At 37.9% G+C, this 24,800-nt stretch overlaps 2 protein-coding genes across 3 annotated transcripts; one reads left to right on the top strand and one right to left on the bottom strand.

Moving 5' to 3' along the window:
• Nucleotides 1–326: 326 nt before the first annotated feature.
• rassf9 (Ras association domain family member 9) lies at nucleotides 327–13,398 on the bottom strand. 2 transcript variants are annotated; one of them, XM_053622947.1, is made up of 3 exons: nucleotides 12,525–13,398; nucleotides 12,247–12,324; nucleotides 327–3,212 (listed from the first exon to the last, which is right to left on the bottom strand). In XM_053622947.1, the coding sequence occupies exons 1-3, from the start codon at nucleotides 12,569–12,571 to the stop codon at nucleotides 1,943–1,945; spliced, it is 1,395 nt and encodes a 464-aa protein (XP_053478922.1). In that variant the 5' UTR covers nucleotides 12,572–13,398; the 3' UTR covers nucleotides 327–1,942. The 2 variants fall into 2 exon arrangements, with proteins under 2 accessions (XP_053478922.1, XP_053478924.1); XM_053622949.1 differs by lacking the exon at nucleotides 12,247–12,324 and having other exon boundaries at nucleotides 12,525–13,397.
• Nucleotides 13,399–18,259: 4,861 nt separating this feature from the next.
• nts (neurotensin) lies at nucleotides 18,260–19,389 on the top strand. Its single transcript, XM_053622260.1, has 2 exons — nucleotides 18,260–18,487; nucleotides 18,776–19,389. Exons 1-2 carry the CDS (start codon nucleotides 18,311–18,313, stop codon nucleotides 18,911–18,913), a joined length of 315 nt encoding a protein of 104 aa, XP_053478235.1. The 5' UTR covers nucleotides 18,260–18,310; the 3' UTR covers nucleotides 18,914–19,389.
• Nucleotides 19,390–24,800: the final 5,411 nt, after the last annotated feature.

Consider the following 24,800-nt stretch of genomic DNA (forward strand, 5'->3'; position numbering starts at 1 on the left):
ACTATGAATTCTGCATCATATCAAAGAGTGCTTGAAGATAATCTGAGTCAATCTGTCCAAAATTTTAAGTTGAACTGAAAGTGGACTTTTTAACAGGATAATGATCCTAAGCACACTAGCAAATCCACCAAGGAATGGCTCAAAAAGAAGAAATGGAGGTTTATGGAATGGTTTAGTCAAAGCCCGGATTTGAATCCCATTGAAATGTTGTGTTGGGATTTGAAATGGGCAGCACATGCAAGAAAACCCTCAAACATCTTGCACCTGAAGGAATATTGCATGAAAGAGTGGTAAAAAATTCCAGCAAGCCTGGTGGAGTTATGCAAAATGTCTACGAGAAGTTATTTTTGCTAAAGGAGGCAATACTAGCTTCTGAGGCCAAGGGTGTACTTACCTTTTTTTCCACAGAAGAATATCACATCTATTGATATTTCTGTTGAATAAATTATTGAAAAAGCTCATTTTCCTTGTGGTTTTGTTCGACTATATCAACTTCATAAATAGGCACTGTTTCAAAGATGATCAAATGTTTGCTTGTCTAAATATATCAAAAAAGCCAACAATTTCCATGGGGTGTACTTATTTTTTCATACGATTGTGTATGTATGTGTGTGTGTGTGTATATATATATATATATATATTGCAGTATATATTGAGCCTGATGAGCTTCTGATTAGCATTATAACACCCCTATCATGACAACACATTGTGCATGATAACCCAATAACATATAATAATAACGTCCCTATTTGAGTGAGCAGGAGAATATTACATTACATAGCAAGAAAACAGCACTTTAATGAGATTGCATTGGCCTATTGCACATTCAAAGACAAAGAAAATGAGGGAATTGCTTCATGCCAAACAGCTCAAATGTCTCTTTCCTGGCCTGAACTGAAGAGGTGTACAGTGCTGTTTCAATTAGAATTCCTCACTTACCCCATCATTACACCTGAGTTAAGCTGCATTCCTGCTGCATGTGTTGTTTCATTTTCACAGAGGCTGTAGTGATACAGTGTAGTTGTGTGTGGCTATTCTAAAAAGGAAAGTTTACACAATTTTACTGTGATTTTATTGAAAAAAAAAAAAAAATTCTTAAGGCAAATAAAGAAGTGAAATCCTCCAAGATGTGACAGTGTAAATTTGACAATTTAAACTTATCTATGTAAGAATACATTGTGAATCAGTGAAATAGTCTGTGATTTTAAAAAATCATTTATGTAATAAATAAAGTCACCTTTTCTAAGTAATTTAAAAGTACATGTATGTTTATCACAATCTCTACTGTACAAATAAGTATTAGTTAATATCATAGCTTTATGAAACAGGCTACATGGTGTAGAAATGGTTTACACAAAAAAGCATTTCTGAGAAGTTGGTAGAGGTTCTACACAAATTCTGTGGTATGTTTTAATATAAAACAATTATACTTTCAATTATAAGCCTATTTTATTTATATATATTGTATATATACTTTAAATACTTACATTCTTTATAAATAAGATGTAAAAAAAAAAAAAGTGTGAAAAATGAGGATTTTCTTAAAATGGAACATTTGGAATGGGCCCCTTAGATTGGAGAGAAATTGTAATGGTACAGCATACAAAGGCATCTTATACAATTGTGTGCTTCCAACTTTGTGGCAGCAGTTTGGGGAAGAACTACATATGGGTGTGATGGTCAGGTGTCCACAAACATTTGGCCATACAGTGTATAGAGGGGCTTACATCACTTATGCAAGGCAACATATGTTACACATGATGTACATGTTCATTGCTATTAATGCATCACAATTTTAAGTATTTCTATCAATTGAACAAGGCCCTAATTAAAAAGAGCTTCTTTGAAAGAGCCTAATTATAAAGACCTTCGTTGAGACCACCTATTCATCAAGACCAGCTGATAAAGTGGGCTTTGCATTGTATATTTGCATGTCCATCATTTAGACGTCAGTGTCCAGAGGGGGCTGTCTGTCCACGCAAGGAGACAGTGAGTCCTGACTATGAGTAGAGCTAATGCCAGTGTCTGAGTCTGTGTCTGTCACATCACTAGGTGAAAGTTTCTGTCGAAATGTCCCTGTGGTCTTCTGGGACACATCAGGCCTGACTGGGTTCTTCAGATAAGCAGGGATGGATGGCTCAGCACAGTCCTCCAGCTGCATTGAGCTCAGCTGGGCAATAAGGTGCTGGTATTCCTGGTTTCTGGTCTGCAGCAATGTTGCATTATGCTGAAGCTCCTTTTCTAGGTCCTGGGTTTGGGTGTGGAGGGAAATTCCTGCTCTCATACTTGCCTCCAACTCACTCTGCAAGGTATCCAGCTCTAAAGATTCTGCAGAGGACAGGGCAGAGATGGGGTCAAATTCCAAAGCAGGATTTGCAGCTGTTGCCCCCTCAAGTTCCTCAGTGTCCAATGTGGAAACAGCTTTCCTCAGCTCCAGGTCAATGTCTCTAGAAAGCTCATCAATGAGCTCCTGATGTCTGAGCACCTGTAGGTCCAGTTGTGCAATACCATCACTGGTATACAGGTATTCCTGCAGTTGGTCCTCACCCTGGAATATAGACAATGAAAACAATTGGCTGTTGGCACTCTCAGTGAGCTTGGAATCAGGCAGACAGTTTTCTCTCAGCTGCTGCTCCACAAGCTCGAGCTCCAGGTCCAGTTCTCGTATCTGGTGGAGTTGCTGTCGTATGGTGTAGTCCTGGGAGATGATAAGTTGCACCATTTTGTCAATTTCCACAGAACCCTCTGAGCTTCCTGGCTTCTGCATTTTCTCCAGTTTGCGAAAGGCCTTCTTCACCATGCGTTTCTGGCGCTCCACAGGAAGGTTCCTGGCATACTGCACTGGACCCTGCTCCCATCTCTTAGACCTGAGCCCCTTAGACTTTGAAGCCCTTTTGGCTACAAACTCACTAGTCTTCACTAAGACAAACTGTATGAAGGGTCTCTCATCACCCCATGCATTCCACAAGCGGAGGATACGTGTGAGGGGAGGCAGAGCTCTCTCAAACCCCTTCCACCGCTCCAGGAGACAGAACTCTTTTGGCTCTCCATGTAGGAGTCTTTTACTTTCTGGTATGGTCTTATGGTCTTCCAGTAAAGCCTGAACCACATCAGCACAAGTTGTGTGCTTGGTGACAACAGAAACAACTTTCTCCTCTTTGCCTACTAAAACTTGGATTTCTTTAGTTGGTGTCTCCTCTGTTTCTTTAGACCTGAAGAAAGAACAACAAATAGATTATTATGAAACCTGAACTACTTAGAGGCAATTCAGCAACTGCAAGAAAATGAGAGAAAACTATGCGTAAATTGCTTAAATACAAAAATCAAAATTAATGACTACTAAAATGTAAACTGATTTGATTACACAAGTAACCACATGTAAAAGAGTATAGTAGCTAAAGTACATACATGATAGTAGCTGAAGTAATAATCTCAATTATTTTGATTAGTACTGAAATTATCAGTAGTTATTTATTTTGTGTCTGTCAGCACAGTACAAAATCCAGCAAAACACATCAGTGGGAAATGATTTGATAGATCACATACAATAAACACTAGTCAGTGTCTGCAGTGTTTCCACAGTTTTGCTGTCTTAAATTGTGTGTTACTAAAAAATAAGAGTATATATAACAACAAATATATAATAATAGTCTTCCCCCTCATTGAAATCTGCATCATAACCCCTTCCCCAACCAAGTTTTCCACACAGATAACTGAATATGATTATTCTATCACCAACACAGGGCTAGATTTTGTTTCAAAACCTTAGTTTCTTTTGAGTATTAAAATCTCTGGTACTCCCGGCCAGGACCTGAGTAGTAAAAGACTGAACAAATGGTATTATATTATTATGGTATTCTATCTGGGTGAAAAATAAATGGCAGATAGAAATGCCATGGTTTGTAAATGTGACAAAAGCACCAATGTTTGACATGAGTGATTAGAATTAGAATATGTATTTTCATAAACCAAATCTACTGAAAAATAACAAATCAAAACAAAACAAAAAAACTTTTCAGCACAACTTGCTTGTTGACCTGGCCTTTTCAGACTTGTAGCTGGGCACAACATTATCTAGGTTTCCACCTGGCACAGAAAAACAAGTGGCATATTGTGTGAGTCCTTGATAAAAGACCCCAGAGGAATGTAATACGTATGCAACAATGTGAGTGGCTGGTTAATGGTTAGAAGATCCTGAGAGTTCAATAGAGCCAAGTAAATACCTGAGCTACTTACACAGCAAACAACTTAGCGTATCTCCTGCATACGCAGAGACTGCATATGACTGCTTAATCAAATGTAATCAGCAGATGTGCAATGTCCAGGACATGGGAGAAATATTTCATACTTCTGATTTAATTAGAATGCTTAAACAATAACAATGTTACTGTGAAAAGCTAAAGGTGATGTCAAAAATCCTATGCAGGTAAAACAGAATACTTTCTGTTGTGAGATTCATTCTTTAAATTCAGTGTGTGGATAAAGCAGTCAGTACTGTCTGAATTCTCACACCCTAGTAAAGTAAAATAGTCTTTCTGTATGACATAAAGTATTAAGCTTTTAAACAGTACATGACATGTTATACAGTATATGATTGCTGTGTGAGCCACTACTTGTAATCCAGGCTAATCCTTTTAGGGCATGTGTGGTAAAGGTGGGAAAAGGCTATTTTTGTTAGCTTCATGTCATACTGTGAATTAGTGATTTCCAACAGTATAACTGATGTTAAACCAAAAACCCAATGTGCCTCCTCAACACCTGTCACATCAACTTTAAGACATTAAAAGAAACCTGTTTTGAATTTGCTATGGCTACCTCACTGACGTCTTAGCAGTGTTTATATGTGTAACAATAGAAGTTAGGTAATTTTTCTAAATTAGACATAAGGAAATGGTTTCACAATGCTTATTCAAGGCCTCCACCAGATGTAGTCTTCTCGTATCAAGTGCTAATAAAGAAGAACATAAAACCACGCACCAACAACTCTATACCATGCACCAGCTAGTACAGAAGTTAACATTCCTAGCCTGGCAATCAAATCATGCATGCATTAATATGTGATAATGTTGCTGATTTGATTTTGTTTGACCAACACATCCATATGATTGCATGACATATGTGCTGTTGCATTTCGACACATACAATTAGGACAAAGCAATCAAGTGTGAAATATTGACATTGTATTTGTGTTTGTGTTTGTTGTCCATAAATTTATTTTCTCAATCACTGATTCATTAGTCTTTGCTGCCTGTGGGACACTTAATGGGATTTTAGAGTTGGCATTCTTCTGATGCCAATTCAGCATGACAGTAAATACTATGAGCTAGCTTTACTGTTTTCCCGTAACTATTAGAATATCCAGTGCAATGGTGTACTATGCTAAATACATCTGCACAGTTTAAAGAGCTAATGAAAAAAAAGACTTGTTACATATTGCTCTATACAAATACTGGCTTTCCAAAGCACATATTTATACAGGAAAGTACCAAATGGGGGGATGGAAGCACCTGTGTTTGTCTTGTGTGAAAATCAGTGGACACCAGCAGCATCCTGTTACATACTTCCTGCCAACTAATGCAGACATTTCCATGGCAGTATCAGAACAAAAATAGAAATTTGAAGCTGAGGTATAGGAAACTTTTTTTAAAAAAAATGTGGAATAACAGTTCTCTGAACATTTACAGAGAAACCCAAAACAGGGAATAGGTGCCCATGGAGTCTACAGTAAAGAATACTGTACTCGTCTACTTTAATATACAAGCAACTATTCCTGTTGTGACCAAATGCTGTGCTTGCGTGACCATTAGAGACATACTGTATGTTGAGTGCAATACAGACCTTGAATTCCTCCACACCCAGCATTGTGCTTGCCCATGAAGCAGAAATAATTCATGCCATTCAGATGGTAATGAGTGTATTTTCTAGCTTAAAGAACAATCTTTCAGGTGATATTACATGTACATTAGATGTATTAATCCCCTTGGTCAGTTAATCACTGATTCCTCAATTTATTTTTTTATTCTTGTAACATACAAAATCAGTACCACCACATTTGTTTTTAAATATATCAGTGGTGAGTGAGTTACAACAGGTCATTTATGTACAGCACTGTGCAGATGTCAGGACATGCAAAGAAATGCTATAAAGTAAAGATGTCTTAAAAAATAATTTAATTAAATGTTTCTACATAAAAAAGATACTAGAAAGAGCAATAAGCAATAATAAACCTAAAGCCAATATTTGGTGTGACAAACATTTTTTTCAATATCACATCGGTAGTCTCGGTTGGAATTTGTGCAGTTCCATCCATCCATCCATCCATCTTCTACCGCTTACTCCTTTTCAGGGTCACGGGGAAACCCGGAGCCCACCCCAGGGAGCATCGGGCACAAGGCGGGGTACACCCTGGACAGGGTATTTGTGCAGTTTTATAAGGAAATTAGCTGGTAGGTCTTACTGAGCATCTTGGAGAATCTGCCACAGTTCTTCTGGAGAATTTGACTGTCACATTTGCTTCTTTTTTTTTGCATGTAAACCCAGCAGGGTTTTTTTGTCGAGAAAGTGGCCTGTTACATGTTACACACCAAGTGGTGGCTTGGTGGTTAAGGCTCTGGGTTACTAATCGGCAGGTTGGGGGTTCAAGCCCCAGCACTACCAAGCTGCCACTGTTGGACCCTTGAGAAAGGCCCTTAACCCTATCTGCTCCAGGGTGCAGTATCATGGCTGACCCTGCACTCTGACCCCAGCTTCTTGACATGCTGGGGTATGCAAAGAAAATAATTTCACTGTGTATATGTGACCAATAAAGACTCATTATTATAATACTGTAATTTTTTTTCCCCCTGCAACATTTATTTTTTTTGGTGGAAAATTAATGTTTGGAAAGATAAAATGTTTTTGTACTGACTCAGTAATGTAGAAGTCATAAAACAAACTACACACAAAATTTGTAATAAATAAATATTTTTAAAATGTCTTTTGCACTGTACTATATAACATTATATAACATACTGATCGGGATTTTCTGTAGGCATTTCTTATATTAAGAGTGAAGATGAGAGGTACACAGACTTGTGGGAAATGCATGAAAATTATTATCACGAAAATGATTACAGTGATCGATACTGAGCGTTGCTATTGGAGATGATATTTCCTTGTAATTATGGACTGTATCTGTATTAAATCAGATTTAACACATGTTACATCTTGTTTGCTGTCATCGCCATGGTTACTAAGAGGATGTGAGTATCGGATCAGTACCGGGTATCATGGAAAAAGTAGAATCAGTTCCTAAGTGTTTATGTTTGAGAGTTTACGATAAAGGCTATTTTTCCCGCTATCGGCTATGGCCGATAGTTTTAAACCATCCGGTGATCAGGGCCGATTATATCCTGTCAATCAAAAACGGAAAACACGTCGATTTCGTGCTGTGTGTAAAGAAGATGTCTCTTGTGTGGAATGATGATAAAACTGCAGTTTGTAATCTCTTTAATCTCTGTACTGCTAAAATTTTATACCGGAAGTGAGCAGCAGCGAAATCTAGTCTACTTCACTCCGCCCCCCCTCCCCGAGGCTCGCGCGCTGCTCCCGCTCTGTTCCCGCGATGTTCGCGCTGAATTAAAGGGCCAGTACACCGTTAAAAGATTTAAATGAAGATGAGTGACAAAAAAGGTTTATATTGCACAGAAAAATATATTTGTAGAGTAGTATATTTCACATGCAGTTAATGTTAATATGAGTTAATATCATAAAAAAGTTTATATTAGGCCTATATATTACCAGTGTGATGTCTGTGATGTAGAAATGCTTCTGTTTGTGGTGAGTGAATGTGAAGCCTAACAGGAGGTTTTTAAGAATTCAGTCAATGTTAATATGAATTAATAACATTCAATAGGGTAAGAAATCTTACTTTAATCTTCAGAATTTAGTTATTGTGTTAATGTTAATTTGAGTAATGTGTTTTATGTTTATGAGACCAGTTACTGTGAAACAACTTGTTGAAATGGAGAGAATAAAGTTTTTGTTTGCATTTCTTTCAGAATTGTGGAATGAATTATTATTAATTTAAAAGAAGGCATAAAAGGCAGATATCGGCCGATATCACTCTGAATAATCGGTTATCGGTATTGGCTGAGAAATTTAGTATCGGTGCATCTCTAGTTTATGTTAAAAAAAGCAGTGATGATGGCAATGATGTTGGGATCACAGCAATTCAGTGCAAATAAATGCTTTAAAGCCACATGTATTACACCATAAATAACATTAGATTCCACCTTTCCTATTTGAAAGAACGTTAAATCTAGCTTATACATTACATAATCTACATTCTCTGCTTCTTACTAGGCAACATGCATGATGTACAGTAAGCAGTGTTTAGTGTTATAGTGAATAAACCTTTCAAATTGTTTAAAAATATATAAAATTTTGAATTTTGAGTTGTATATACTCGAGTGTCAAGTTTTAAAACAAACACATTTCAAAATACTTGATAAACTTTAATGATTTAATGATGATTTAATGATCCGTTTAATGTATTTACATGTACGAATCAACTATCTTCAACTTATATTTGTATTCATTGTTGTGTATTCACACAGGAATAAACCCACAGTGAGCGAACAGTAAAGCCCAACTGACTTCCTATTCAATAAATATGCTCACAACATAGAAAATATAGTGCACTACATGCCCGACAGAACTCCATTTGAGATTCAGCCACACAAATGTAACAAGAAGAATATGGCAGAATATAATGATGCCAAAATATTTTTTTTGTCTTTACAAATTTACTTGCGTAAAAGTAAAAATTCTCTCCCTATAAACTGTACTTTCCCAAGGAAAATTTATGCAAGTTAAGTAAACTTTGGGCTTTGAAATGTGTAAAAACAGACTAATAACCCACAAAGAGAACATTTAAAGATATATGTCTACATGTGTAAAGTGAGTCCGTAATCACTACTCAACTGAATGTGTAACGTAAATAATAGGATTTTGTTGCCAGCTTTGACTACAGATACTTCAACAAGAAACACTTTTCCTGACTGTCCTGAGCCTTATCCTAAAAAGGATGAGGGATTCTGATGGTATAAACATGGTTGTTGATCTTTAGAGGGAACATCTTCAGCAGATAGTCATCTTCAGAGGAGACAAAACAATCTGGAAGGAGGGAGCTCATGGCTCAGCATGTTTGGACTTACAAAAACTTTGATTAATGCTCTGAGATTAACGATCTCTCCATGGACTCACTTGTATAATGAGATACAACAAAGCAATTTAACTGTCACAATAATATGTATCACCTAAATATTATAATAAACTATCAGGACAACATATGCCATATTGCATACAAAATGACTACTGATGTTCACTGGCACACATGGAGGACACACAGGTGTATAATATAGCATTTATAATAACCACATGTGGCAAAGCTGTGATTTATTTCAAACCCTGGCTGCTCTGATGGACTGCTGCAAAAGGGAAAAAAATCATAGCAGAGGCATTTTCATAGTAAACAAGGTGATGAATAAAATGATCCACCAACACAGGACAGTCTTCATGCACCACATAAAATAACAGATGGTGGGAGTTGGGTTACCTCTGATCTGTTTTTCCATCTTAACACTTGAGATAATTACAGTGTGTGTTGCTTTAAAGAAGGTTGTGCTGAAATATATATATAAAAAAAACTATGAATAGTGTTGGAAATCCAAAATGTCTCTTAAGCATTTAAGAGAAGCGATTCTGATTGGTCAGAAGGTGTTGAGACAATGACCACTGTAAAAAGCGCTATACAAATAAAATTTAATTGAATTGCAGTAGTGCCAGCTTCTATAGTAACAACTTTTTATAACAAAGAGACTAATGAAAAATGTAGTATTTTGTAGTGTAGTAGTAATGTAGTTGTCTGTGAGGAGACTTTATTTAGCATTTTTGGAAGGAGTCTCCAGTGTCAGTGCTTTGTAACCATCAGACGTGAAGCTTTTCCTTTGTGTATCGACATAGGAAGGTCTTCAGGACAGAGGGCTTTGTGGTTTCTCAGTAACATGGCTAGTGAGAGAACAATTGTGTATAACTGTTATAATGTAAGTGATAAGAGGAACTAACTTGCTTCGTGGATGTTTCACATTAAGCACAACTATAAATGGTCAAAAATTATGTCATTTTGTGATGTGCTGTTATTTAAAAAAATATTGACATATTAAAATTTTGAGTGGATCCTACAACCCTGTCGTTGATTATTCCTATACCAGCATGACCCATTGTATTTTATTACTTACATAAACTGATTCAGTGTTAATGCTGAAGGCAATATCATGCTGCAGGTTTAAAACAGGTTGTACCTGCACCCTTAGACATAAATTAGGTGTTTGTTCTCTTGCTACAAACAAATATTTTCCACAGAAAGTATTGTAAATGCGTCTGGATGGTAATGATGTGCATAGCAAGAATTATCACCAGCTAGTCCACACACACACTGCAACATCAGGCAAAACTGAACACTGTTCATTTTAATTCAAAACTGCAGGTATTTAGGTAAAAGACTGGACTTAATTTGACACTATTCGTTCATTTAACACTTATTATTATTATTAAACTCTGTAAGTCTAAATCTTTGAGTTAATGCCTACATCAACAAATTAATAACGATTTTCAAGCTGTATCAAAAGATATCAATGTTAAGGCTAGGGATGGGATTAGCATTGTATTTTTTTCTTACAACTTAATTCAAATGAAGAAAATAAATAAATCAACCACATTGGTCTTGTTCATTCGAATTTGTGTGAATTTCTCATAAAGTCTGACTAGTTCAAATCTAAACTTAAGATAGGTTAACTTAGCACTGTACAAATTCAACATAGTAGTTCTCACTTTATCATTGGGAATTTTCATCATGCTACCAGAGTGAGCAGCTATTTATTTACCTGTGTGGATCCATACACTTGTTTGTGAACAGAAGGCAAACAGACCACAACTGTTGTGACATCACAACTGTTAAACAAGGCCCTTAAGGAAACTGGACAGATAATTACAGTATATAGATGTTAATAACAGCAGCCCTTGTCAGAAAACCCATTTTAAAGAGATCAGTCTGCAATAAACGAATAACCTGAATAACCCAGTTTATTTACATCATGAGGGTCTTTGAGGTTCTTTGAGGTTGTGTGAGGTTGAAACATTTGATCTTCAAGTGATGTTCAAGATTTATTTTTTAATGAATTAAGCTTCTCTCATTTACATATTGGTCAGTTTTCACTTTGGCTAACGATTTCCAACATTGCCCACAATGCTCATGCTTATTGCAGTGCCAGTGGGATAAAGTCTTTGCTTCAATTCTACTTTATGAGATTGATGCAGCAGTGCTTTAGTCCTTCAGTCTGCCCAGTTTCCTCACCGCCTCATCTGTATACTCTCCTCAAACAGATCAGGTTCCAAAGCTTCAACTGTCATACTAATACCGCCATCAACACTGTTGTGCCTGTCTCGCATAAATCACTAACTAGCGAAGCTGAATCTCTGCTGTAACTCAGTGCAAGTGTGTTCTATAGCTGCTGGACAGAGTTTTCCTGTCTCCACTACTTCTTTGTTGGATTTCTCATTAAAATGGTTAATGAACAAAAAAAGCTATTGCTCCTTTTGTTTTTAGGAGCTAACAGTGAAACCTAACCAATATGCCTCATGTTTGAGACTGCTGTTTTTTCCCATATTAAACACCATTGTGTCTGTGCTAGCCAGTCCCTCCAGGATTTCACAATTTTCCGATCACAGAAATGAATGCAAAAACAAGCGAAATCCTCAATATTCGGAAGCGCTTGCAATTTTTCAAAGTTACCGCAGACATTCCACATATTTGAGCCAAGACAAATCCTGTGATGTCATCACAACGCACATTCAGCCAAGTGCCTCTGTGATTCACATGCATTGAACAGCTAAAATGTCTCATTTACCAATACACATCACTGTGAAAGACAAGTGTTTTTATAATTGCAATTTCACCAATTCACCGCAGCAAAATCGAGCAACAATCTCAAAAAAAAACTGTGACGTAATGTCCTCCCTATGACGTCTGAGCTGCACAAAACTGATAACTTCTTACAAGATTAAACAAAATACAGTATCAACCAACAGATTAACACCAAACCTCTAAACAATGCACAACAATTTCTATATTAACAAACTGAATATGTTTCAGGGTGGAGATTTCCTTTAAAACACACACACACACACACACACACACACACGCACCTGCATCTATGTGAGCTGAACAGCAAGAGCTGAGGAGTAACTCGAGCCTGAGCCACCATATGATCCAACAACACTGTACTGTAAATAAGTTATCTCATTACAACATCGAAGGATTATTTTCATTTCAACCACAAAAACACTCTCAGCGCCACCAAACATATTATAAGATAAGAAGAAAATATTTATTCGTAAGATTTTGTTTTTGTAGTCTATAAAAAAAATGTTTTAAAAAAAACACCTTTACGTAAGAAATTATAATGTCGTTTTGAAATTCCTACCTTCTTTTCAATCGCGCTTTAAGAAAGTTTCGTCCAAACGGCGCCATTGTGTTTCAGTGTAAAAGCAGTCAGTTCCGAGCCATCGCGCGCGCGTCCAGCACACAAGTGCAGTACAGAGCGCAGTCTACAGTACAGTACCTGCTGAGGGAAAAGTTACCCAACTTGTGAACAGAGGTATATCCTACTGTGTCAATGGGCCGTCCCACTACGAGGAGGGAGTTGGGCTACGTCTCAAATTCACACACTACCCTACTATATAGTATTTAAAAAACCCACATTAGTCTGAAGGACACTCTATTATTTAGTACAAGGTTCTTTTAGCATATAGCCCGGAAGTAGTCCTGTTCTCTTTATAAAGTCGAACTTAATGATATGATAAACTAACGGCTCCTTAAAATGGCGATGGGGATTCCCCCTAAGGGAAAATAGCCAGGGCAAGTCGACGAGGGCGCGTTGAAGTAGAAAAGTCTCAAAAGCTAGTGTGCTAATACTTAACGTGGATGTATGGCCACTTTAATCTCCAACAGACCCATTTCTCCTAACAGTTAAGCCATTAGTGGATGTTCTCTACAGCAAAGAGCAAAGTCTGGAGGAGGGTAATAATCTGGTCATATTCATATTAAGAAAATGAAACCATTTAAAAAAGAACAACAACAAAACAAACAAACAAACAAACCCCAAAACAGATCCTGCTTGTGTGGTGGTCCTGGAAAAACTCATACACATGCTGAAATGTTGCCATTTTCCTCTGTATACATTTCTGAAAACTACAGGCTTTCCTGAACTAAAATATGTTTCCCTTTGAACTTGTATCTCAATAACATGTGACGTTATAGTATTTTAAAGATCACCTCCAAAAGTAAAAAGGAAAGAAAATTGCATTTCCAGCTTCACTGAAAGACAGCAACACACTGACTGTCTAAAGCAACTGCTTAAATACATTTTTTATTCATTTCATTTCATTTCATTTCATTTAATATGTAATAAATGAGAGATACAAATTATAATAATGACCATGAACACTTTATTAGTCTTTATACCTGCCTGTATTTATAGACTACAGGCTAACACACAGCCGGCATTTATAACATATGCTAATCTATTTATAGGGGAAAAACAATTTGTGACACTTGATCAAAAAATTATATATTTACAATGGGAAATATTTAATTACTTTGATTAAATTATTATATAATATTATTGTTATTATAAAATGTGTTACTTTGATTACACAGTGCCATGTAATCAGGGATTGGAGACGGATGCAAGTGCAGTTAAAGCTTTTAATAAGAGGGGCAGGCAGACAAAGCCAAATCGTAGGGAAAAAACAACCTGGTCATAAAACAGGCAAAGGGTCAGGTGATTAGCAAACAGGCAAAACAGGGCTTAGACAGGAATCGAGAAACGCAAGGACAATACAGGATCAATAAAGGAACAAAGGACAGAACAGCTCAGTAGAGTACTGGCGGCAAAACACAGAAACAATACTTCACCTAGAACGAAGACAGAGGGGTTTAAATATGCAAACTAATCAAAGAGGGAAGCGTGAACAGCTGAGCCATTAGGAAGGAACCAATTACAGTGCATCTGTTAAGTATTCACAGCATTTCACTTTTTCCACATTTTGTTATGTTACAGCCTTATTCCAAAATGGATTAAATTCATTATTTTCCTCAAAATTCTACAAACAATACCCCATAATGACCACGTGAAAGAAGTTTGTTTGAAATCTTTGCAAATTTATTAAAAGTAAAAAACAAAAAAAAGCACATGCACATAAGTATTCACAGCCTATTAGAATAAGGCTGTAACATAACAAAATGTGGAAAAAGTGAAGCACTGTGAATACTTTCCGGATGCACTGTACATAGCAGGGGTGGAGACAGGACAGCAATCAAAACAAAACACACATGTCAAAAGTAAAAACAGTAAATGACAACCCGGAAGCGCACGCTATCGCGCTTTGGGCAGTTTATGTGCACTGCGTGCCTGGGGGGACATCCGTGACACATAGGCCTCATCGTCGTCTCGCCACTTGACTGAACTCTATTCGCATTAAAATCAGTGCTGAAATAATAGATGATTAAGTCATTCAGTTCTCTTCAGTTGACTAAAACTGCTGTCATCTATACAGAGTGTGCAAGGACTCCTCTCTGTTTTGATGATGATGTCATGGTGCAGAAGTATCATGGACATTTTCACAGATGGTATCAGATGCTGGATTTATTAGGGATATGTCTGTTTTGATAGAGCATGTAATTATCCAAAGCATTACCAAAAATATTACACATTCACTTTTTGAGAAAATCAAACTTAGCTAGCAAGGATTTAGCCATCATTATAGCCATGTAGCAGACTGACAACCACATTTGTTGACTCCTTACCCAACGTGATATTCGCACTTAGGTAGCTTAGGCAAGATTAGAAAGTAATTAAAATATTTCCAAGTGATTTTGGTAAAATATGTTCATAGTTTCTTAGATTGATGTGCCAAACATTTTCAATGAGCACTAATGCATACAACTCATCCAGTCAGCATGCCTTTTGGACATGTCACAAACTCAACTATGCATCTCACATCCTAAAAAGGGAAAAATAATCAAATGAGCAGGTACAGAGGTTTTGACGTCAACTGGCGAAGTGGCAGACACGAATTTCTTTTGTGTCATCTGATGTCATGAAGACGCTGGACGTGGAGCTTATAGGAGAGCGGGCTAGATGGGGAAGGATGGAGAGAGCTGCAGAGGGGAGGGAGGAGGTAGGATGAAGCAGCCTGTGACATCACTCCAGCTCTTATATACTGGGTGGAATGGAGCCCAGTGCTCCTCAGTTGATTCCTGAAAAAGCCAACAGGACACACGGCACGATAGGCTGAATAAGGAACCAAAAGAAAAGTGTCTGTTGGAGTCGTCTTGATTTCCAGATCTTGCACTCTCTCATTTTACTTTGCCCTGTTCACTCTGTTGACTCTCTCCACTCCTTCTAATCTTGACCTATAACCTTATGGACTTGGGCCTAGATTAAAGGTACAACATTTGTGGGATTGTCAGCAAGATGTCAGTGCAGTCGACATTTGTGGTTTTTCTCTTTCTGACCATCAATGGACTCTGCTCAGGTAGGCACTTCATCACTGCACAGTCATCAGTACCCCATAGAATTTGTTTTGGGCTTTTCTATCACACTCTCTTCATCAGGTAATATTAGTAAATATAGAAACTATTTGTAAGCTGAGTTACATACTTAGGAACTTACATAACTCAGGAAGTAGAGCAAATGAGGGGTGGGGAAAATAAGCAGAGTGGTTTATTTAATTATTGGAACACAAGTTGACATTAATTTACTTAAATACATTTATATGTATAGAGAAAACATGCATATGATGCATATTTAATTCTGTATTTTTACTCAGATGCAAAACACATCTAATCTGTATTTATTATTCCAGTAGTTGGTATACCTAATTGTCCTTACAAAATCAAATCAGTCATCTCACAGAGATAGATGGATAGATAGATAGGTAGACAGATAGATAGATAGATAGATAGAGAGAGTCAGAGAGAAAGAGAGAGAGAGAGAGAGGAACAGAAAAGGAAAGAGAAATAAAATCTGTTTATTTCAGATTATAAAACTAAGTAAATTTTAGTTTTATGATTCAGTTTACTGTAAGTAATAAATTCCTCTAACCTTACCTAATAGAGTTGTGCTGCAAAAATGGTTCTGTCTATGAAACAGTTAAATCTGAAAAAGGCATGCAATTCACTGTCTTTTTTTTTATGTGAAATAAAAACACTGCCTGTTAGTGTGTGTATCAGGCACGTCTGGCCAAGTTGGAAAGATCACACAATTGTTTGATTTGTGAAGTGAAGAGTGAAGATGGGCAATTATTGCAATTAGTTTGGATGGGAACTGCTGTTTTCCCCCATAATATTCTCATGGGCTCTTTGCTAAGTTTTCACTTGTTTTCTTCCATAGGGTATATCCGTACATAACTAATGTAATCATTATTTCTTCCCAGATGCTGATCAGGCCAAAGAGGCGATGGAAGAGCAGATACTGAGCAGCCTCATTACTTCAGAGGTAGAGTATTACCATAGTTTCACCGTGAAAGCTACTTGCTAAGATTCAAATTTTTGTAAGTGCTGTCTGGGTATCCTTAAAACCTTTCACATGTAGAGAGATTGGTGAAAGTGTTTTGCTGATGAATACAGATTTGGGATAGGGGCAGCTTACAGAGCTAGCCCCTCAAGTGACTATAGATGTCAGCAGGAAGTCTTTGGTGCGTTGATTTGACCTTTGAGAGAAGGACTCATGGACTAACCTTAGTGTAGGACTTTCATCATGTCAGTTTTTTTTTAGAGATGGGACTTCTCTCTTCAGGACAATAAATTAGAATTCTCATTTCTATTTAAATAGACAAGTGAGATTTATCATTTTACAGTTTGTGCTGTCTAAAAAAAGCTTCCAAACTTCCTGAATTGATTGATGTAGTTATTATGCTTAAACTTTATACAGAGTGCTACTGAGTTGGTGCCATGGAACATACTATTTAATGCTCAATATATTTTTATGAACCTTTACATTATTAAACTGTGACATCAAATACAGTGAGATCATTCAGCCCGAAATAAAGCCTAATTATATTTTAAGGCTCATTATCTGTGTGAATGCATTTTAAAGATTTAAAGATCCTCTAGTTATCAGTACTGCGAGCACAACTAAAAGTAATAACCTAGTTCTTTGGAAAATACATAGAGTCACTTTATTTATCGTATTATTGACTTACTGCCACCAATAATTAATCTATAAATCAGGACTCCCTGATTTATACATTATATTTGCTTCTTGTGCATTTGCCACTTATCAGTTTATTGATGAAAAGGTGACATTTGTTTGGTTGTGATGATGTATAGCTGTCGGTTTCTGGTCCACAATTGCTGATAGAGAGTGTGGGTAAGCCAAGAAGTGTGCTACTTATCAGTGATTGCATTGGTTTCCAGACACATTTGTTTAACTGATGCAATTTACTCACAATCAAACATGAGACTGATTTCAGTAATAGCTTGGAATTAAATTAAGCACCACATTCTCACTTAAGGGATTTGCTTGAAATGCAATTTCTTTTTTTAAGTGCTTTGCACACAGAAACATACAACATAATTTTGTCAAATTAATTTTGAAATATATCAAATGCAGATGTATAATGAAATGTACAGACTATCAGATATGCAGTCTGCTGACCATCCTATGTCTGAAAGCACTCATGGGAATATAATTTTTGTCTTTTAGCTAGAGAGAAAGTCATCTCTTAGCAGAACAAGTTGCCTTCTCAGCCATAATATCAAAAGTTTTAAATGTTCTGATTTTTAAACCAAGCTAATTGCATAGAAAACGGATTTATAAACTATTTCAGTTTCTATTATGCTTCTTATTACTATTCCTGAGTGTTTTATTATAGCCCACACACAGTCAGGGGCAGTAAACAGGATTTATAGACTGCATGTCAGTCTTAGATGAAGTTAGTTAGTCCTGTGGATGCAATAAAATGAGTGCATGCACTGAAGGCAGAGAAACACACACAATTTTAGTGTAAGTGGTAACAAGCCTTAACTGGGTATGATATGGGTTTGCTGCTGTAGAGCACAATACTGCTTTAATGTTCAGAAATAATCTTGACATACAATTATCTCTCTCTCTCTCTCTCTCTCTCTCTCTCTCTCTCTCTCTCTCTCTTTCTGTGTGCGTGTCTGTAGGTACAACAGAGCAGACACAGCTCCCCCCTGTGGCAGATGCCTGTACTAAACATGTGCCGGATGCTGGCGAGGGTTAGTGAGCCCTGGCAGGATGACTGGTACGCAAACAAGTTCCAGCCAGCTTATGACCAGAGGGTCTCCACTGCTGTGAGTCAAACATCGCAGGAGCTGTATGATCTCCTGACCCTTTGCAGACTCCTCCAGCCCAGAGAGGTATGTGTAAGAGGGAATGTGTAAAAAAAAAAAAAAAAAAAAAAAAAAAAAAAAAGAAAAAAAAAAAAGAAGATGTGTTTGCATGCAATTACTCTGCGGATACAGAATTTAAACGCACAGTACTAGCACATCTTTATACCACATCATGCCTTTAACTTTAAAACTAGCCCTGAGCCGTTGAACAATAATTATACAGCAGACCGCATTAGTTTCATTACACCTTCACAATCTAAGCGTATATGTGTATATCAAAACTGAACCTATTTCTTTCTCTGACTCTTGTTGCAGCTTGACCAAGAATACCTTGAAGTGGACCAGAACAGTGACAGGCCACTGAAACGAAAATCTCCATATATTCTAAAGAGACAACTGCACATCAAGAAAGCAAGACAGCCATATATTCTGAAACGAAATTCATTTTACTGATCCCTATGGCCACTAAAAAAATAGACACTTTACACTATGTGAACATGTTGCTATTTTCACAGTAGTAATATCTAAGTGCTACTAGCTGGTTTATGTGTTCACTTTGGTTTGCTTTAGCTTATTGTCACACTAGAGTCTTGTCCCATATTCTCTGTATATTTCCTTGAAATAGTATTATATTTGTTCGATGATTATTTCTTTATATTTACGACTACAATGACATATATTGATGTAATTAAATGATTGTTCAACTACTCAAAACATGCTCCTGGTTATTTGACTGAAGTAATAATTTCACACAGATTTCTCTTTCCTGTTTGTTTTTAATAACTAAATGCTATTAGGTTTGCTTAATGATTGCAGATGGATTGTTGCTAGCTTATATAGCAGAGTTTAGTTAATTTAATTGCATCTAGAAGATGCTACCCAACTTTACCCAATATTCATTCTTCTAATCAATGTTATTGATGTCCTTGAACAAGCCCTTAATTACAAAATGCAACATGACATACCTATGGATCACTGAGTAGAAAATTGAAATATAAATCCTAAGAAAAAAAAAAGATTACTTTGTAGATAAACATGTGGAATGAGGTATAATGATACAGCAAGGCTGGGTACAGTGGGCTATGAAAATACTTGTGTGATGTTACTCTGTCACTTTCTGTTCATTATTATTAACAAGTCCTGTGATCAGTGACAATTCATTAATGCTTGACTAACTCTTGTTTACATATTAGTTTAATACTGTATTTTAATACTGTAGTTGTTATACTGTATCACATGTGAAATGTATGTGATTTGTCAATAAGGGAGTTGTTAACATGCTTAAACTGTTTCTTAAACTCTTTAGATGAGTTCCTTAAAATCTCACATCACCAATTCCTCACTGAGCAAAGTTATTGCAGAATAGACATTTATCAATCCTTTAGTTGTGTGTAAATGTATGCTTAATCCAAACTGAACAAAAATTTTCTGATGGATTTTCAAAAGTCTTTCTTCATACTTACATGCATATGTTGATCACCCATAAAATGCAAAGTGAGTTCCAGACACAGCTCATTTGCATGTAGTGACTCCCACAAAACTCCATAAAAGTTCATGTGCTCAGACAACTGTGAGCATGAAATGAAAGATGAGGGTAAAGACTGAAATGCAGAAGTGGAAATTATTTTGACTCACATCTACCCCCAATAAAAATTTTCAATAATATATCATATTAATTATAATAATAAGCGAACAATTAATCTTCCATCAGTTGACATATTTGTTTACAGCTTACGACTACAGTATACACAGACTGACTGGCCAGTCCTCGTTTATATGCCAGCATTTCTTTAGTCCTAATTGAATAATTAGTTTGATCTCAATGGTATTGTTAATCCCTGTTCTAGTGAACTAGCATGAGGATGTGTTTTTGATAGAGACTCCAAAGCACTTCTTATAAGTCATGCTGGATAAGGGTATCTGCTAAATATTGTAAATGTAATTTAAAAAAGCAATTTAAACTCGACAGTATATTCCATATGCAGTAATGCATGCATTTGGTATGATTTAAAGTTGATCAAGTAGCAGTTTACATTAGTTAGTCTTCTAATGTGTAAATTTGCACACACTCAGAAGCATGGGTAGGATATGAATATTCTTCCGAATTTACAGGATTTTCATGAATATCAGTTTGATTGTGTAAACGCTCATACGAATGATTTACAAATAAAAATAATCCATTCGGCATTGGCACCCTGTCCAGGGTGTACCCCGCCTCGTGCCCGATGCTCCCTGGGATAGGCTCCAGGTTTCCCAGTGACCCTGAAAAGGATTAAGCGGTATAGAAGATGGATGGATGGATGGATGGATGAAATAATCCATTCGTATCCAACTTAATAACTGAGACCTTCTATACCCCCCCCCCCCAAACACACACATCCTTTGACATTTTCAGAGTCACTGAGAGTAATTGTGCAGGAGATATGTGGATATGAAGGACGCAGTGCTGTCTGTAATAGGGTGGCCTTATTATTTAGGTACAAGAAAGGTGTCTAAGCTATCTAAGAGGAACTTCTATAAATTAATATGAAGAAAGGATACAGCAAGTACAGCTGCCGCTTATGGAAGTTTTGTATACAGTTACTGTAATAATTATTAACAGATATTGTATTGGTTTATTTCTATTAAACCTGGTTACTCTTTATAATCTGTATGTTTAATTATGAAACATATAAAAGTGCTCATTAATTACAAACTTTCTGAAACTTTTTACTGCCAGTGTGATTTAAGTTGACTGTTAAACCTCAGATCTCATTTAGACCTGTATTTCGAGCCAAATTACACAAAGCTAAATTCATTTAGGTTCCCAGTGTAATTAGAACATTTATAAATGAGACAAACATCACTGGATCTTTATTTATATGGATATAAACCAATATCAATCTGATTGATTATCACTAATCAGTCACACACTGCTTGCTTCCCTCTCATTAATGTAATGGGGCACACTGAGCACTCTGGATTTCATTTCTTTAATTATCTGCATCTATTTACATGTACTATTGCAGCTAAGTAATTAGAGAAAATGGAGATTTGCATGTAATTAATCCATTTACTCAATCTGGCCACAGACACATGATAGCATGCTTAATGCAAATGTCAAATGCAAATGCATCTGATTTAGGTTATAACTGGTAAAATAAAATGTAACTGAACATATTTGAGCAAGTCTGTTTGTTCATGTAGGCCAGGAGATGGCAATAGAGAAACGTTAAAGGAAGAGACATGGATCTAAACCTCTATAAAGAGTTTATATGTCTTATCATTTTTGCAATTTATCTTGCATTCAAACATAAGACTGCATTATTGTCAGTGTCTAAGTACAGTACATGTAATCCTTGGTGCATTTCTCCCTATCCCACAAAAGAAACCAATTACTGAAATCAATTAGTGCATCTTGTAAAACTTACATTATGCTGCCTTCAGCATCCAGTCTTATTTGTTCATTATCTCACCCATAGTTGGCATGAGCCATTATGTGGTTTCTGCTTATATAAGTGAAAAAACCAACTCCTATTCTTGAAAAATGCATGTGGATGGATGCCAAGAAAACTTAGTCCTCACCCAGCATCATCTGTTATAACCAGGCTAGTGCTTGATAGTGCATAATTGTTTTGGCCACAATCCATAACTGAGTTGCTCTTTAATTTGCCTCAATTTTGCAGACAGGGCTAAAGATTGACAGTTAAAGTTAGCCACGGGGCTCTGTCACATTCTTAGTGTGATACTAAATGAAAGTCATCACCTTCATCTGTGCAGGGTGGTGGACCTTCGAGCAGGCCTTCAGATCAAGATAATTGCTTCTGAAAGAATTAGATTAGTTCTCTTTGTAAGAAATGTGATTTGCGAATTGGATGGTGGTATACCAAGCGTGACCTTGTACTATGACAGCGCAGTAAATAATTAGGGCCTGCATATGGGTGCAGAGATGAACAGGGAGGGAGATTGTGAAGTGACATTTCCTCACAGGATAGATTCAATCGAACCTAACATCTTCTCTAACTGAAGTCAGTCTCTCCCACAAAGCAAGAATACTCTCTCTTGCTCTCTCTCTCTCTCTCTCTCTCTCTCTCTCTCTCACACACACACACGATGGAACCCAGGACCCTGGAGCTCTGAAATGGTAAAGCTACCCCCTGTGTAAGTGTGCTTGCCTACTCCAAGCACCCAAAAAATGAAAAGGAGGGAACACTTTATAAGACATTGTGCCTTCATAATAATGTATGAGCAGTTTCATATAGTATGGCTGCCTTGACATGGAAGAGAGAAGAGAGGTCCTCACTTATTATTGTGTTACTATTAGTGTAATATTTTAATCCTTGTCTAGAAGAATGCATTCATTAAGCTCTGAAACATCAACTTCAATTTCGATGCATTTAGCTGACATATGGGCTTCTCAAATAAGTGAAGTAGTAGATACATTAATGGATCCTAACAGTGTTAGAAATGCAAACTTGATTACCACTTTATTTTGAGGGAAAATAATTAATTCAGCTGACAAACAAGCTTCTTAAATAAGTGAAGTTGTATATGAATGGTGCTGTATAATCTTTGCAGTGCACATGGAATACCAACAATTCAGTTGAGGAACATCCATTTCCATACTTCTATGTGAAATACAGTAGATAGATAATATGGCAATGCAGATAGAAAAATTAAGATACTTGACAGAATATTTGTCAAAGCTTCATAGGTCAGTCAAGACAAATGGACACCTTGCAAGATCAGAATATTAAAAAAAAAAACAAAAGAAAGAAAAAAGAAAGACAAATATAACAGTCCTCAGTGTGAAAAGATGGATCTCAACATCATAAAGCCATGGTTGGAAATTGGTCAAATATGCAGAAGATGCTGGAAAAACAAAGAATGTGCAGGACCTGGAATATTTTTCTGAAGAACAGTGGGCAGTTTAACTGCTCAGGACAAACAAGGAACTCATGAACAACTATCACAAAACATAAAAACAGTCGTTGATCATCCACGTAATGACACACAGTATTAAGAATCAAGGGTATGTAAACTTTTGAACTGGTTCGTTTGTGTAAATGCAGTTATTATTGTGTCTTGTAGGCTATATGTAAACATCTGCTATGTGTAGGGGAATTAGCTCGGGGGAGGGCGGAGCACAGACTCACAAGAGACAGGTTGCAGTCAAAATGGGTGCTTTATTTGTCCGTGTGTGAGTTGTCTGTCGTGAGGAGGTGAGGGTGTGTGAGTGCGAGGGGTTTCGTGGGGGTGTGGCTGGCGTTGTGTCCTTTTCGAGGGCGTGTCGGGGTTCCCGAGACGTGCGCGTGGGGCTCCCGTGCCGTCGTCCACCGTCGAACGCGATCTCACCACCCGGCGGTCTCGTCCGCGCTCGCACCTTCAGGGAGAGAAGGAGAGAGAGAGAAAGGGATTAGAGATTTGAGAGAGGATACCATCGTGCTCAATGTTGGCGTGCCTATATGCCGCTGAAGAGCACGCATGGAGTCTGTCTCTTAGCCGTTCTCCCCGCGCGGCCGGAAGTTATCCTCCTCCGCCGTCGCCTGAGTGGTGGAATTTCCCCGACGGACTCCCCAATCGCCGGCCGGTGTAGCGTCAACGGTCCCGCCCCACCGTGACGGTCCTTCTGGCTGACGGTGTGTTTGGCACGAGGCTGTCCGCTTCGTGCCGGTGCGGCAGTTGGGGAAGGAGCGACTTTCTTATTATGTGCGCCGGCTGTCGGTCCGTCGCGACAGTACCCCCCCTCAGCTCCGAGCCTACTGCCGCTTGGTGGTGGGCCCAGAGTGCGTCTCGTCGTGAGAGCCCATCTGCATTACCATGTTGGGCCCCCGCCCGGTGCTGAACCTGAAACGAGAAATCCTGTAAGGCGAGGAACCAGCGTGTTACCCGGGCGTTTGTGTCTTTGGCCTTGGCCATCCACTGTAGGGGGGCGTGGTCCGTTACGAGGACGAAGTGCCGGCCAGCCAGGTAGTACCGCAGCTCCTCAATGGCCCACTTTATTGCCAGGGCCTCTCGCTTGACGGCTGCGTATTTCCTCTCAGTGGGGGACAACTTCCGGCTGATATAGAGGACCGGGTGTTCTTCTCCGTCGAAGGTTTGCGAGAGGACGGCGCCAAGCCCGGTCTCGGACGCATCAGTGTGCACCGTGAATGGGAGGGCAAAGTCCGGGTTGCGCAGTACCGGCATGCTGGTGAGGGCACCTTTCAGGGCTTGGAAGGCCCTCTCTGCGTCGGCCGACCACCTGACCCGGTCTGGCTGGCCCTTCTTTGTGAGATCTGAGAGGGGGGAAGCTACAGCAGAGAAGTTAGGCACGAACCTCTGGTAGTACCCCGCCAACCCCAAGAAGGCACGTACCTGT

This window comes from Ictalurus furcatus, chromosome 4 (assembly GCF_023375685.1).
Source record: "Ictalurus furcatus strain D&B chromosome 4, Billie_1.0, whole genome shotgun sequence".
Lineage (NCBI taxonomy): Eukaryota > Metazoa > Chordata > Actinopteri > Siluriformes > Ictaluridae > Ictalurus > Ictalurus furcatus.

What these genes read in the sequence shown, in the direction of transcription:
- nts (XM_053622260.1), top strand. Translation starts at nt 18,311, where the DNA reads ATGCCTGTACTAAACATGTGCCGGATGCTGGCGAGGGTTAGTGAGCCC. An exon ending in GACTCCTCCAGCCCAGAGAG is followed by an intron (nt 18,488 to 18,775) that starts GTATGTGTAAGA and finishes CTCTTGTTGCAG; the next exon opens with CTTGACCAAGAATACCTTGA.
- rassf9 (XM_053622947.1), bottom strand. Translation starts at nt 12,571, where the DNA reads ATGGCGCCGTTTGGACGAAACTTTCTTAAAGCGCGATTGAAAAGAAG. An exon ending in AAAGCGCGATTGAAAAGAAG is followed by an intron (nt 12,325 to 12,524) that starts GTAGGAATTTCA and finishes ACTTATTTACAG; the next exon opens with TACAGTGTTGTTGGATCATA. An exon ending in TTCAGCTCACATAGATGCAG is followed by an intron (nt 3,213 to 12,246) that starts GTGCGTGTGTGT and finishes TTCTTTCTTCAG; the next exon opens with GTCTAAAGAAACAGAGGAGA.